This window comes from Toxorhynchites rutilus, chromosome 3 (genome assembly GCF_029784135.1).
Source record: "Toxorhynchites rutilus septentrionalis strain SRP chromosome 3, ASM2978413v1, whole genome shotgun sequence".
Taxonomy (NCBI): Eukaryota; Metazoa; Arthropoda; class Insecta; order Diptera; family Culicidae; genus Toxorhynchites; species Toxorhynchites rutilus.
The window spans coordinates 191,736,021-191,751,305 of NC_073746.1; the positions used below are offsets into that span (position 1 = coordinate 191,736,021).

Genomic DNA, 15,285 nt, shown 5'->3' on the forward strand with positions numbered 1-15,285 from the left:
TAAGCGAAACAATGGAATGTGTTTCTTACAACGCTTTTGTATGCATGAGAAAATTTAAAATGGGACTCTAGGTGAATAGGCCAAGCTTATTTCATACATGTACCTACTTTATGAAACATGCCATGAAAAAATTTGAACGAAAAAAAAGCATAAATCTATCCCATTTAGCTTGATATGTGCGAGTGACCACTTTGCCCCCACTAGGTAACCACTTTACCTTCAAACAAAAAAAAAGTTCGATTTTTCACCTTTTTTTTATAATGATGAAAAGTGTATTATTTAGAATTTTTATAGTAATAGCCGTTTGCTATCTTGAAAACAACAATGAGTTGAACTATAACATTCTTCGAGAAACAGAAATTGAAGCGGTATGCGAACGCTGGAAATGGGCTTATTCTTAGGGTGACCACTATGCTTCCACTTCCCCTACGTAGAAATTATAAGCATTCGAAACCTTTCATTTTTTCCTACATGCTCAGTGTTTAGATTTTCATTTTCTTATAGTCCTGTTAGATATATTCTTACGTCAAAAAATCACAGTACGCATTGGTGGTGAAAATAATTTCATTCATTTACATCATGGCGTGATTATCTTGAAATTCTTTATTTTAGAAACCTTCAGTCCACTGGACTGGTCGTCTGTGTGTTATGTGTGTATCGCAAAATGAAATTACAGAACATCTTTACAAATGTTACATTACATTATTTGACATTGAATTTTACACAGATTAACAATATTTTGTTTTCTATATTTTCAAAAACAAAACACTTCGTTAGATCCTCATGGCATGCTCTACTTTTTGCAAGGATGTTTTCGGGTCACGACACAGGACATTGGGAAGAAGATGTCTAGAAGATCTTGATCTCGTATGACTAACTCCAGAACACTTGTCGACCACTTCGTCACCTGCATTTTTTTTCAAGAAACCACACGAGGACAGGACTTTATGAGCGCTTGTACCCATGAGTGTATGGATTTGGCTACAGCGACTAGCCAAGTAGCGGCTTTGTTGACTGGATCGTAGCCGAGAAGACCTGGCAGATGTCGGCAAGTCTCGGTTCGAAATTAGTCAGTTATTTCTGTCACTTGCCACGGAACGAACTCACTTCATTTTCCCCTTAGAGCCGTCCATGAGCCTGATCTCGTGAAAACGGTATTTTCCTTCTGGGATGGGCATTAAAAGTATGTTGCAGGGCTACCGAGCTTGCTCTAGTTCAAAAGTTGTTCTTGACACCGTTTTCAGCTTGAACAGCTGGGTAGCTTCAATCATTCGCCTCAAACCAGATTTGTTCTCCTAACGTGACACCTTTAAATTCCCCCAAGTGGCGCTTGAAGCTAAGGTCGACTAATACTAGAAGCTTCAGCTACAGCTTCATTTTGGAGTTGGGACCTGCGACCGCAAATCACCGCTTAAAATGCAAACCCTCTTCCTACTGTTCACTGGCCGATAACTTCCTATTGCCACCAGGAGAATGTCGTCCGCGCAGACAAATACTAAAACTTTCCTCGGTAGGACCTGTAACATGCTGAAATTGAACAAAATATCTGTTCACCTCCCCTAGAATATGTGAATAGTCGTCCGAACTGTTGATTTGTCGCAAATATCAGGTCAAATAAACTTAATTTCACTAGAAATTCCTTAAATTCGAAACGCACAAAACTACGGCCGAATGGCTACCGAGAGAGCATTTTTTGTTTTTATTTATATCTTGACATGCACAGCTCCACTGTAGTACAGGGTGACTCAAAAGTCATGAAATTCTTCGAACATAAGATGACTATCAATACATGTCAACAGTCAATAGCTATAGTACCAAACGAGCAGGTGACCACTTTACTCCACGTGACCACACTAACGCTCCCCCCCTTCGACTTGCACTGTGGTCACGCGTATTCTAGGGCTTGCCCCTCGGAATACATTCAAGGCGTGTTATTTGGCTTAAGAAATCTCAACTAAGTATTAATAAATGACGCTAGTTAATGCATACGTTGAGACGGCAAAAGTTCCACAGGGACCGTTTACGTCATTCAAGAGAAGAAGAGAACATCTATTCAGATTCTTCTCGATGCTGGATAACAACCGAACGAAATGATGTTGTATGTGAATCGCACTTAAAGGTGAATGAGTTTCAAGCCATTGTGCTATGTACGAGTTTACGAGTTACGAATGACGCTAGTTAATGCATACGTTGAGACGGCAAAAGTTCCACAGGGAACGTTAACGTCATTCAAGAGAAGAAGAGAACATCTATTCAGATTCTTCTCGATGCTGGATAACAACCGAACGAAAAGAGTTCCGCGCGTGTATGTGTGTGTGGCGGCTGCTCCGATGCCTCAAGCGGAATCGTTTTTCGATGTTGGTACTTTCTTGGTAGCTTTTTCAGTGGCATCACTCTCCTCCTGATGGATTCCCTTCTTGCTTAAGGTGCACAAACAGTCTCTTGGTGACACCGTTCATCAGCGCTTTCATGATGAACTTCACCGCCAGCTTTACCACAACAGCGACAACATGCTCCAATCGCTGTTCAATTATAACTGATTGGTTTTCCGAGCGGCGCTCGCTTATATACCGATTGGTGATTTCAAAAGCCTGTTTTGAAAGCAATTTTGAGGCTATTGAAACAAGTTTTTGGATTAAAAAAGGAACAAGTATATAACGCGTAGACATTTTATCTTTTGAATGAAGTATTTATCATACCATTCGTTCAGTTGTTTAGGAGCTATTAACGCTCAAAATCTCGATCATTGACCAGTTTGTTCGAAAGTTACGACAACGATTTGAAGTAAAATCTTCTGATTAAAATACTAAGATTTGGAAGACATGTAATCGCTGCAGGAATAATAGCAGAGGATTGCAGAGCAGAGGAATTGAAATTCATGCAAAGCACTTGCTTTTATTGTGGAGTGAGATTTCTTAGAAACATTGGCGATATTAGCGATGTATCAGACACTGTTGTTGTCTGTATCGGTTGCGTCTAATGAAAGAAGCTTTTCGTAGCTTAAGCTCATTGAAAACTATTTGAGATTGACTGTTTTGTCTAAACAATTTTTTATCTCGTTGAAATCGAATTAAAAAAGGCTATCGACGTTAAAAGGTTATTAATAATTTTGCCTTAACCAAGACAACCAGATAATTCCACACCGGACGCAGTGTCTCACTCGAAGCCACTGCTGATGGAACAATAGATGAGTTCCCGATATAAAGTAAGTGACGTTCCTATTTCACGTCACTCACGGTGTAGAATAATGTGCGATTCACATAGAACGTTACGGAGAAGAACGTCTACGTTCCGTCAACGTCTCCACCAATTCACAAATGCAGTCAATGCTTCCACCAGCCCGTCACGTCAAATGTCAAACGAATGATTTATCAGGGGTTAGACATCAATTGAATATAGGCTACCCAAAATCAAAATCAATATGGCGTCATTTGTTTACCAACATATCATTTGCGAGGATTGAATTCCTTGAAATCACGGAGATAGTAAAAATAAAGAAAACATGCGCTGCTTTATTTCTAACTGCATGAGCGATTTTCATATTTCGGTTTCTCATGGAGGTGTTCACATTTAACAGGAGGAGTTTAAAGTTTGCCACTATTCGACTATATAACCGGACCGAGTTGTAAACAACAGTAATTGACAGAACCAAAATATCAGTGAACCGCAGCAATATTGGGAACACTGGCAATATGAGGGATTTGACGTTTTAGTCATACCCCTGTGATTTATTTAATGTTATTCATGGTGTCGCCACCTACAACAATTTTAAATTGCAATGCCCTCTTTCGTATCAGCATGCCTAGAAACAGTCCTAAATTTTGAAAAATTCAATGAAATTCATTGAATTCAATTATTTAAATGCTTAAACTTGCTAAGGCTTAGTCCGACTCTTATTCAACAATAATAATATATAGACTATTTCTCTCAGCTAGTCGCAAATGATTTTCACTCCGAAATTTTTCAACTAAGAGATATGTTGGCATAAAAAGTACAATAAGTTACTTATAATGCGACATGTCGAGGCACCACTTAGTGTCGCATTGGAGGCGATTTTCACCAGTAATTGAATATTAACGACTGGTGGCGACTTTCAATGTGGGGCCATAATTATCTGTTGAGCCCCGAACTCAATGTTTACAAAAATGTCCAATTAAACGTGTTGCATCACAGGTCTGTCCAATTAGCTAAATGTTGAATTAGATGTAAATTACTGTACAACCAAAATCAAAACAAAAGCCGAGACACGAAGCCCAGACAAAAACCCAAGGAACCGTTCCTCTCCGTCAATTATTCTTTTCTACAAATCCTGCCGATCGTTTTCGTTGAACGTATGCTGACGGGTCGTTACGTTGCCGGTGTATGTGAATGTTTTCATAATAATTACATGGTAGAATAACTGACGTAACGTGACGTGATGGGACGTGAACGTGACGTGGATGTTGTATGTGAATCGCACTTAAAGGTGAATGAGTTTCAAGCCATTGTGCTATGTATTTACGAGTTTACGATTCGTTTATTTGAATTTTATATTAAATTTGATTAAAATTCCTAAATTAACGAAATGATTCACATGTCTAACGTGCAGATAACACTTCACCTTGATAACTTCATATTGGGAGTACGATATGAACCAAGGGATTAATTTACTGATAGCTGATCGCATGTGAATCATAGGTGATGTAATCAATATTTTGATTGAATGGTTAACGTGAGCTATGCATGTACAATATATAATGTAAGTTCAAAGTAATGAGCAGCGCTAAATGATGATCTATATGTACTTTGAATGTGAAAACAAAAAAATGAAAACAGACAATATGCGATGATGTATTAGAAAGTAACGATGCGATTATTCTGTAATGTAGTCCAATGCGGATGCATGTATTCTGTGTCGTTTCATTTGATTTCTATATATCAGTCATTTTTTTGCCTAACGCATTGAATCCATTAACGGAGGTTAGAACTATAAACAAAATACAAGTATTGTGCGTTTCCGTGTGGTTTTGGTAGTGAAAAATGTTTTTTTTTTTCACCAGTGAAACTTTCTTATTATCTGTTATCTCGGTTTACGTTTGGCTTGATTCCTGAAGAAAAACATAACTGATAAATATAATCGTTCAACGATTCTGATAAAATATTTTTTGTTCGATTCTCATGGTGTACGAGCACACACGTTTCCCCCAATTAGTGGAGCAGTCTCGAATTCAACGGTTCAATCAATTCATGGTGTAATCAGCGTTCCTAATATGAAAAGTTATGTTGATGCTTCTAGTGATTATGATGGGAATCAATTCGTATTCTCTTCTTCTTTGAATTTGGATGACTCGTTGATTAAACATATTTTCGGTAAGTGATGTTATCCAACAATTTCTCTAAACTGTTATTGTTCATGGATGCTTTATGTGTGTGGATCTCAGATGATTTGGCTGGGCTTGAGTCCAATGCGTCTCAGACTAAATACATGCTGGCAGGAGGGGCTGATCGTAACAAAATCCTTCTTGGTGTAGTGTTGTAATCTAGAGGTGGTCAACGAGTTTATCTAACTTGGCTCGTTGATAACAACTGACAACAACAACAGAATAGTAGTGAAAATCGAAATTGCATATTGAACGGAAGTTGTGCCTAATATGGGCTCCACAAATCCCTAAGGCCTTAAAAACTCCGAGCCCGTATGAAATCTACCATGTACAAATCCCTGATATGACCTTAGAGGCAAATGAACTGCAAAGTTCAAAGCCTCTGAAATACAAATAAGGACGGAGCGATATGACCGGTGGTCCTCTATGAACACAAAGCATGGATGATGATCAAAAAGGACCCTGAAGCACTTGGTGTTTCGAACGTCGAGTACTCAGAACAATATACGGCGGTGTACAAGAATACCGCAGCTCCGCAAAGTTGGTGTTCGCTCCGAATGCACTAGAGACAAAAGAAGAGCGACAAGATGGATCGGAACTTGGCAAGAATTGAACAAAAGAAATCACAGCTTGCATGTTTTCGCTATGACGGTTTCTCCAGGTGACTAGATTTTGCGTCCGTGTTCGGGAACACATTGCGATCACCAATCATCATCAATGAGCTAGACTGTTTAGACTTCAATAGCTTGCTTTCAAAACAATTTTTAAGGTATTTAAACGATTTTTTGGACCAATAAGTGGCAATCATATAACTCGTTGACAATTTATCTTTCGGATGAAGTGATTATTTTACCGGCATTGAGAAATACTATTTCGAAAGCCTTGCTGCTTGGAATATTGAAAAATCATGAATGACTGATTAAACTTCCGTGATTTCATTGTTTTCGGGTTGGGAGTGGCGTAAGGTGTTTTCCAAGCTGTGTTCTTCGATGAAAAACTGAAGTTGAAATTTTGTTTCGATGGTTTTGCTTTCGCCTCCGCAGCCACCACATAATAGGTTCTGTTTGGATTTTCTGTTACCGTTCTGCGTCTGCCGAGATGATTCGTTCTGCGCTGGTGATGTAATTTTGTTAGGAGATACTGAAAAACTACTTAAATATTCAAAAAGTTCAGTATTCCAGTTTCAGCGCTCTAGACAGGGAGCAATCAACAGTACATCCTACCTATCTACCTGAAAAATGGATTAGTTTACTGTTTACTCTTTATGAATATGTTGATGGTTCTGAAAAGAACCTTTGGTGTTGTGTTTTTGTTATCACTCGATATTCCCATCTTGTTCGGTTAAATCTTCCTGTTTAGCTATTGCGTTTGCCACTCGGCACAGCTTTCACAGTTGGAAAATTTTCTTCCCATCTAGCTTGTGACATGTTGTTCAGTAAATTACATTTAATGCGACGTGCCAGAGAAACACTTTGCCACTCATTGAAACTAATTGTTGCCTTGATGAGCGCCGAACCGAAGCTGCTCTGTTCTTGATGCGGGTTTTCTGATTGTCGTGAGCAGCTTTGCAAGCCAACTCGAGCACTCCGACGGCCGAAACTCTATAATCGCTGTTAGGTATACTGGTGCTCCGGCACCAATCCGTTCGGCCTAGTTACCCTTGCGGAGCAATCAGTGAATGCGACCAACAGGGAACTGGAGACCTGCACGGTTCGAGTGAGACTTTGCCTTTTCCTTAACTTGTCCTCCTTTGTTACGTCCATGATGCCGATGCCGTACAACCACACTGGTTTACGGTTTGAAAGAAAATAAGATATTTTTTGGGGTCCGCGTGTTTTCTACTCTAGCGGTACACACTCACAGGATAGAGACAAATCGGCAGACTCAGCCAAAGAGGCGAGTCCAACGAGACGAACGAATGAGCGTTAAAAGGCAGCGATGGCAAAAAAATACATTCATTACGATTTGTTCGCTCGTTGGATTCACATGCAGGCTAAAAAGGGTCCTTTTCAGAATCACAAAATTATCTTCAAATAAAGAGTTTATTGTTTTGTTATCACTCGATATCCCCATCTTGTTCGGCTAAACCTTTCTGTTTAGCGATTGCATTTGCCACTCGCCACAGCTTTCACAGTTGAAAAATTTCTTCCCATCCAGCTTGTGACATATTTTACAGTAAATTACATTCAATGGCACGTCGCATTACCACCACTCAGTATCGGATTGGAGGTAATTTGAACCTGTAATTGAACATTTGCGATGACAGTGGTACAGTGTCGACTTTCAATGTGGGGTCATAATTTGGACCCCGAACTCTATGTTTACAAAAATTTCCAACTAAATATGTCGCATTACGGTCCGTCCAATTAGCTAAATGTCGAGATAGGTGTAAATTACTGTACTTTCAATCTAAAAGCAATTTAAGAATTGGTGAAAATCAATAAGCTCAGAACAACTGCCAAATTCACATACTCATCAGAACCTGGCAAACAAATTATGAAAAAACCAATTTGTGTTTTATTATTATTTTGGATAATGTTTTAGAAAGCATTGAACTGTATTTCCTAAACTCTTTTTTTGGACGGTTTAATGGCCCTGAAAAGCGCCTTGTTTTATGGAATGGTTCCAATTTAGAAAACTTCGTACTCGTGGTTTTGAAAAAAAACCATTTCGAACGCCCTCGATGCCGCCTTGTTCTGGATTTGCCACCAAAGCAGTTTGTATAAAGAACAAACTTTTTTCTTCTGCTACCTGATGCCGTTTTGCGATTGCGTTTGCCACTCGCTGCAACTGCCTGTTGTCTTGATGTCCATCGAACCGAATGTGTTCTGTTCCGAATGCGGGTTTTCTTATCGTCGCGAGCAGCTTTGCCAGCTAACTCGATCACTTCGGCGGCCGAAACTATATAACGCCGGCTAGGTGGACTGGTGCACTGGTACTAACGCGCTCGACCTAGCTACCCTTGCGGGGAACTCCAGATCAACACGGTTCGAGCGGGATTTTGCCTTTCCCTTCACTTTTCCTCCTTTACCATGTCCAGACATGGCTGCTTGGGTTGGTTTGTTGATGTGTTGTGATGCGAACCGATGTGGTGTACGGTTTGAATGAGAATGATCGTTACGGCAGCGGAGCGGGGATTTTTAAGCTGACTGGCTGGCTCGAGAATTACGCATGTGTGAGACTGCGACCAATGTTTCGTTCATGTTTTTCTTTTTCCTTTCCAATCGTGCTTCATTCTATTTCGCTGCTGCTCTGGTTGCCCGTTTTGGTCGGTACGATTTGAGGAGCACAAAATGGACCAATCAAAAATGGGCACATAGGGCATTTTGACAATGCTTGATATTTTACAATTATTCAATTATTTATCTCATGAAAAATGAAATGTTATTCGTTATGATAGATGCGTAGATATATTTCCTATCAATTGATGCAAAAACCTTTGCGATCTATTGAGAAATTTTCATTTCATTTTATTCATTGCTATACTTGTAGAGTAAGATTTTTTATCTTGTAAATTTCTACAATCGGTGTCTATGTTGTTCTAACCACATTATTTCAAATAAAAAAAAAACTCTTAACTGATTACAATTAAATATACATATAAACAATTAAACAACTAAATATATCATATATGCCCGTTCCATTCTGCCTAATTCCTTCTGCCTATCCATTCCATACATTCACGATAGAATTTTGCAGGTGATTGTATAGTTTTAATGTAGGTTGGAAGCTCGAGTTATAAGCGTTCCAAATCTTGCATTTTTTCCTACTTGTTCAGTGCCTAGATTTCCATTTCACCCCCTATATCTTCCGGTTAGACGTAGTCCTACGTCAAAAGGTTGAGTATCGCTGGCCTAGACTGAAAAATTGTTCGAAGTATTTTGTAAGAGTCCTTGCAGGTCGGATTCTTTTGATTCTACGAAAGACATCAATCATCTGCAAGTTGTCTTAGGATGCAATTTCCCGTAAGGTAATTGTCAATGTCGCTTACGTAGAAACTGTTCAAAAGGGGATTTAAACATGACGCCACATGGGAGACCTGATCTACTACCGAATCTCTCTCTATTGAAACTGAATCAATAGCCACCTTTACATCCAATCATACTGAAACCATTTCCTTTTTTTGTGGGCATTGGCCATTTGAATTTTTGAAGAAAGCTACGCAAGACAATCATTCGTCCCCTTGCTCCTGCGGAATCCATATCGTGTATGAGAGTAGATCATTAGTTTAAATCCATCTATCAATGCGAAACAAGATAATTTTCTCCAACAATTTCCGTATTGCAATACGCATTGTATTCTATTGGGCGGTACAATTTGAAGTCGGACGCTGGTTTTCCGGAGTTTTGAATGGCGATAACTCGTACTTTTCTCCAATCTTCTGGAACAATATTATGTTTCAGAATATCCAGAATAAATAAATTCAACATGCAATGTTTCGATGTTTCGGTGTTTTTCGGTGGCTTTGTTAGAATTGAAGACAACTTTGTAAATCCCGATTGGGAGGTTGTACATGATGGTAAAGCAGGAACGTTTGGGGTTTTGATGTCCCCTCGAGTGCTTCTGTATTTCTCAGCGACTCTTGTAAGTTGCCTACGAGTGAAAACATCCGTTATCAAATGAAGAATGACGGTTCAGCTTTCATGATGTGCCTTTCTCAATTTTCAACGACGCTTCAACCATGTCGAGTTGAAATGGAATACTTCAGGTTTTGTTCAGAAACCAGGTCAAAAAAATATATTTAAGGGTTTGCTTTGCTCCTGAGCCACACAAATGTGATGGTAAAATTATGAAACTCAATGGACTGCTCATTGCAATGTTGTAAAATTAATTTATGCGAACTACGTTGGGCTGATCACAGCCATTGAAGTTTTGTGAGAGCATGACCCCTTCTTCCAGCAGTTTTGGTATTCACACTGGATTCTTGTTCTACGCGATTTTTTTACGTGATTAAATTTTACTCGATTTGCTCGAAATTCGCGATTTTAGCGCGCGCATGCATCAGTCGCATGAAAAAAAAATTCAGTGTATTTGTGAGGGTATAAAGGGTACTTGAAGACAACATCACATGCGTTGAGAGACGAATGAACTCTCAGAGTTTAAAGTCTCTTTAATTCAAAACCAAACCAAACCATTTACACTATTTAGGAAAGGCGTATGAGGAATGGCAAGCCGAAAGGTTTGGAATTGTTTATGTTATTTCTCGCGTTGGTATGGTTACATTTGATTTCATCGAAGGTAATGAAGGTTTGAAGCAGTATAATAAAAAAAAACAGTTATCGTTGAAAATAGTAACCTAGTAACCTTTATGCATATGCTTCCGCCAGCTGGCTCGCCTAATGTGATATGATTTGTTGAGGGAAGGCTTTGATCGTGGTACCGCCACTGGCGCATAATTTGCAGCTTTGTTTTTTGTGCTGATTCATAACGGCAATCAACCATGCCGGCGACGATGTAGTCAATGTTTAGTGTTGCTTGGATACGATCTATGTAAATAAATTCAAACATACGGGATACGTCCGAACGGCAATTCTGACATTACGTTTTACCTTCCACTTCACTTTCCTTGGTCTGGACTGACTAGTGCATCAGTAACAGTTAGGCTGTGACGTGTTAGCTTTGCAAGTATCATGGAGCGGTATAATGAATTTGTCTAAATAAGTTTATTTCTTTTGTATTTTAGCTAAATGTATACATTTATTCATTGCTGCGTAAAGACAATCTATTTAGATTTTTTTCTAATCAAAACCTAGGGGAAATTGTGGTTCGGTAATTCAGAGTTTAGCTTCCTGAAACTCTCTGTAGCTCTCCGATACCTCCTACTGCAGTGCTTGAATTAAGCTTTTTTTAAGAACTAGCAGAATCACTAGGTTTTTCATCAGAGATGTTGATAGTGCTGCTCCCGATTTCATTTGACGGAATATCCCTTTCGCGATAGTCATGTTTCGTCCCATTAGAAAACTGGACCAATTCCGCGGATATTATGGATGATTTATGATTTTTTACTCTTGCTTGATGTCAATCAACCCCTTTCGGCGGCGGAGGAATGAGAATCGTTGGCCTTTCTGATAGTAGGAAAAGCTAAAAATAAACATTTTTGTGTAATAATTGTATCTATAATATGGATTTGTTCGAATTTACCTGTTTGTACCAGTTTTCGACGATATTGTACTTCCAAACCATGTACACATGAAACAATCTGGACTGAAGTGAAGCGAGCAAATGTACATGTTTTTAGTATTGCTGTTTAAGTCCTGTCTAAAGAATCGAATCCATTTGTTTCGAATAGTCACATCCCTTGGGGATCGATGGAATGATAATTTGTGGGATATGTTTTCATAATTCGAGTTGGACTCGAGCCAGGGTATCAATGGCCGAACGCTCGCGCATCCGGGTGCCACACATCGAGCCATAGAGTTATCTGAAAATAGAAATATTTTATATATATTCCTTCGCAGTCGGGACCACTTTAAGAAGCAACACAGAAACAACACATCCTGGGTACTAGTTTCGTTATTTTAAATTTAATGGTTCACTAACTCCTCTATCTCACGTATTATTGACATACTTCAAATAAAATGTAGCAAAACGCGTAATATTCGCAACACAAAAAAAACACTTGTTATGAATTGCTTTGCGATCGCTGCTTTCCGTCAAAGCTAAGATGTCATAATTGAGAGTGCATAAGTGAATCGTGTCGGACACACTTCGAGTCCAGGATACCTTCTCATAAACGTACCCTGCACAGTAATATAAAAAAAATCATGGCTTACATTTGGACAAAGTTTGATAGCATATTCAATATTTGTATTAATTGGCATTGTTATATAGCGCATTTCACAAAACTTACCTTGAGGTTTTGAAGTTTATTTCAATAAATGTGAACAAAGAATATATTTCACAACTGCGAACTAAACTTTATGAGTTTAGAAAAGATAATTAGCCTGATACACCGTTGATTGAGTGAATATCGCCCCGGTTTTTCCACAAAAACGGAACTGTGATAACTAAATTTGTTTATTTCAGCATTGAAGTTTCGGTTGTAGCTCAAACCATATCCATAAAACTGATTACCGGAACGGTGAGTACCCGGAAAACCTTCGTTTAGTGTAGTGGTCGTTTGAAGATCTAGGTCAATCTATTGTATAATACAGGTGCAAATTAATAGAAATACAATGTCAGAATCATTCAAATTTTCTAGTGCAAATGAACTAATGTCTTCTAGAGACATTAGAGGTCCCTCGTTGTTGAATTCATTCTATATACTTGTGGATTTTCTGCTTGGAAAAGTTTGAAAAAAGCGAGCGAATGACCCCGAAACTAGCTTTGCGCTGTGGCGATATCATAACCATTGAGGTTTATCCGAGGTGTGATTATTGCTAGTTGAACACTAAAAAAAACCTGAGGCAACAGTCTCTGTTGATTACTAAGAACAAAAGTAAACAAGTGACACTGATAAAAAAGCGATAGAATGACACTGACACAAAAGCCCTAGTTCTTTTGACGATATTTTCGGCTAATAGTTAGAAATTTATGAAAATAATATCTCTCAAAAAATCACATACGCTATCATACATAAATGTCTTCACATATTACATAATGTCTTCAAAATGTCTTCACAAAATCAAATGTCTTCGTAGTAAGTCAAATGTCTTCAAAATGAAGACATGTCTTCAAACCTGGCATCCCTGCGTCTGGCGGCCTCGGTAGTTGGTTAACGGGGCGGGCTCTAGAAAATAAAATATCTTAAGGTGAGGGTGGAAGCTAGCCATTGTAGTAGTATAGGTAAACCCTCGTGTAAAAATGGGGTAATAGTGTTTGTGAGAGAAGAGCAAAGCACACGTAAATAGATCAATTCACTTATCAGACTGTGTGGCGCTTCATTGACACGAGTCTTTGAATACATTTGAAAAAAAAAAACAAATAACAATTCAATACTAAAGTAAAATGTATGAACGATATGTTCCGATGAACAATTGCAAATATAAATATATATAGAAGGTGCATTTGCATATGATTCTGATTATACGCGAGCGTAACATGAGCAAATTTATAACACATGTGAATTGGGGCACTTTTGGTATTAACAAGTTCTTCCGCATAGTAACTCGATGTTGATAATTCCTTAATATTTTCCTTCGTTGATCGTATTGTTTTCACATATTCACGTTGGAAAGCCTTAACCCTTCTCTTCGTTGGCCGAGGCATTTAGATTGAATTTAATACATTTCCGTTTACTGTTTTTGAAAGCATAGGCAGCCGTGGCAGTGTTCCGAGCTCTGCAATACAATTTTCTTACCCAATGTTAAAGTTGCTAAAACTTACATTATAGACCCATTAAACGTAAAAATAATAATTGTATTGATATCAACACAATTTTATTCTATTGATTTTCATGACATGGGACGCTATGACTCCGGAATAACATTTTATTGAGTGGTTTTTATAGCTGTTTCGATGATGTTGTTTGGCATCAGTGTCGAAAAAATAACGATGTTTCCACCAATACAAACAAAACCATTGCAGACGATTGAAAAACGAAAATTTAACTTTCAGAGCACTTGCTCGAGTTTTCCGACGTTCTTCACTATACGGTGCGAAAGCAGATGAAAATTTAATATCTTGTGAGTAATCGATTAGAGTTTGGTCGATATTACTTGATGGGAAGTGTGCGAAAACGATCATTTTCTTCACACTGTTTCGCAAAATTATTGATTTTCGGGCGAGAGGTGAGGGAGGGAGATGAAAGAAATGAGCGCCATTGTGGCAGCCATTTGTGGCTAGCTTCCACCTTCACCTTAATGATAAAATGTTTTCTATGAAGCAAGGATTCCACTAAGGCAACATTAAACGATAAGTCGTTTCTGCACGTTGACTGTTGGATAGAAGACGACAATTTTTGACACACCAATCATATGGAAAGATTGCATCGTGCTGCTTGGGAGGAAAGATTGTGTGTCATTGACGCAGGTTGCGTATTGTTAAAAGTAACCTCGGTAAAATCTTGTCTTTAGCCTCTTCACTGGTTTGAAGTACGGACATCCATGTAGCATCGTATGCAATCATCAACTATTGTAGAAAGTTTTTCCTAGCCATTATTTTACGGTTTTTAGTTTTAAAGAGAAATATTTTTTTATTCCAGATCATGATGTCTGTGACTCGCTGTCTCCTGCAAATGCAGACGAATCCAGGTTCACTCCAGATCAAATAGATAATAACAGGAACATTCATGTTGATAATGGCCAATGTAGCGCGATCACTTTATGTACAATATGCTGCGATCGTGCAACGGGTAAACATTACGGAGCTGCATCCTGTGATGGCTGTAAAGGATTTTTTCGTCGCAGCGTGCGAAAGAACCATTCATACACCTGCAGGTCACTTTTATAGGAATGTAAATAGTGATGAAGATCTGTACATTTTTTTTCTTTGATATAGATTCAATCGCAATTGTGTTGTAGATAAAGACAAACGGAATCAATGTAGATATTGTAGATTAAGAAAATGCTTCAAAGCTGGTATGAAAAAGGAAGGTGAGTTTATTACAACAGCGTTAATAATAAAATTCTTTTTTTTTAATAAAAAATAAATAGACGTGGGGCTATTTTGGACAGCTTTTTTCACTCTTGACTCGTTTTTTTATCACAGATATATTTTTGATTGAGTGAAAAAATACTCGTCCGTCTTTGATGATGAATATTTCAATGCTGGAATCAAATAAAAGCTGATTGATAAGATGATTTGGGTTTGCTAAAGGGTGTGTCACATCAAATTGCATCACGGAAAAAACGCTGTAGAAATTCGCCCAGTAGACCGATCCTTTTGAAAATTTTAGACAGTAAAATAAAAACTATTAAACAACTTTTGACATTTTCTTTTTATTCATACTTCGAGCCCAAGCCCGTATGCTCGTACCTTCCTCTTT

At 38.4% G+C, this 15,285-nt stretch overlaps 1 protein-coding gene and 1 pseudogene across 5 annotated transcripts in view; both read left to right on the forward strand.

Moving 5' to 3' along the window:
• LOC129779753 (transcription factor HNF-4 homolog) overlaps window positions 1-15,285 on the forward strand; it is a 78,882-nt gene that overhangs the window by 34,059 nt on the left and 29,538 nt on the right. For 3 of the 5 annotated variants that reach the window (XM_055787416.1, XM_055787414.1, XM_055787413.1), the window contains exons 2-3: window positions 14,503-14,737; window positions 14,799-14,893. In XM_055787416.1, coding sequence (XP_055643391.1) covers window positions 14,881-14,893 — 13 coding nt within the window. In that variant the 5' untranslated portion in view covers window positions 14,503-14,737; window positions 14,799-14,880. Of the gene's footprint in view, window positions 1-4,993; window positions 5,350-14,502; window positions 14,755-14,798; window positions 14,894-15,285 lie in introns of those variants that run through there. The other 2 variants (XM_055787412.1, XM_055787417.1) reach the window with 2 other exon arrangements.
• Window positions 12,683-12,802, forward strand: LOC129780709 (U4 spliceosomal RNA; annotated as a pseudogene).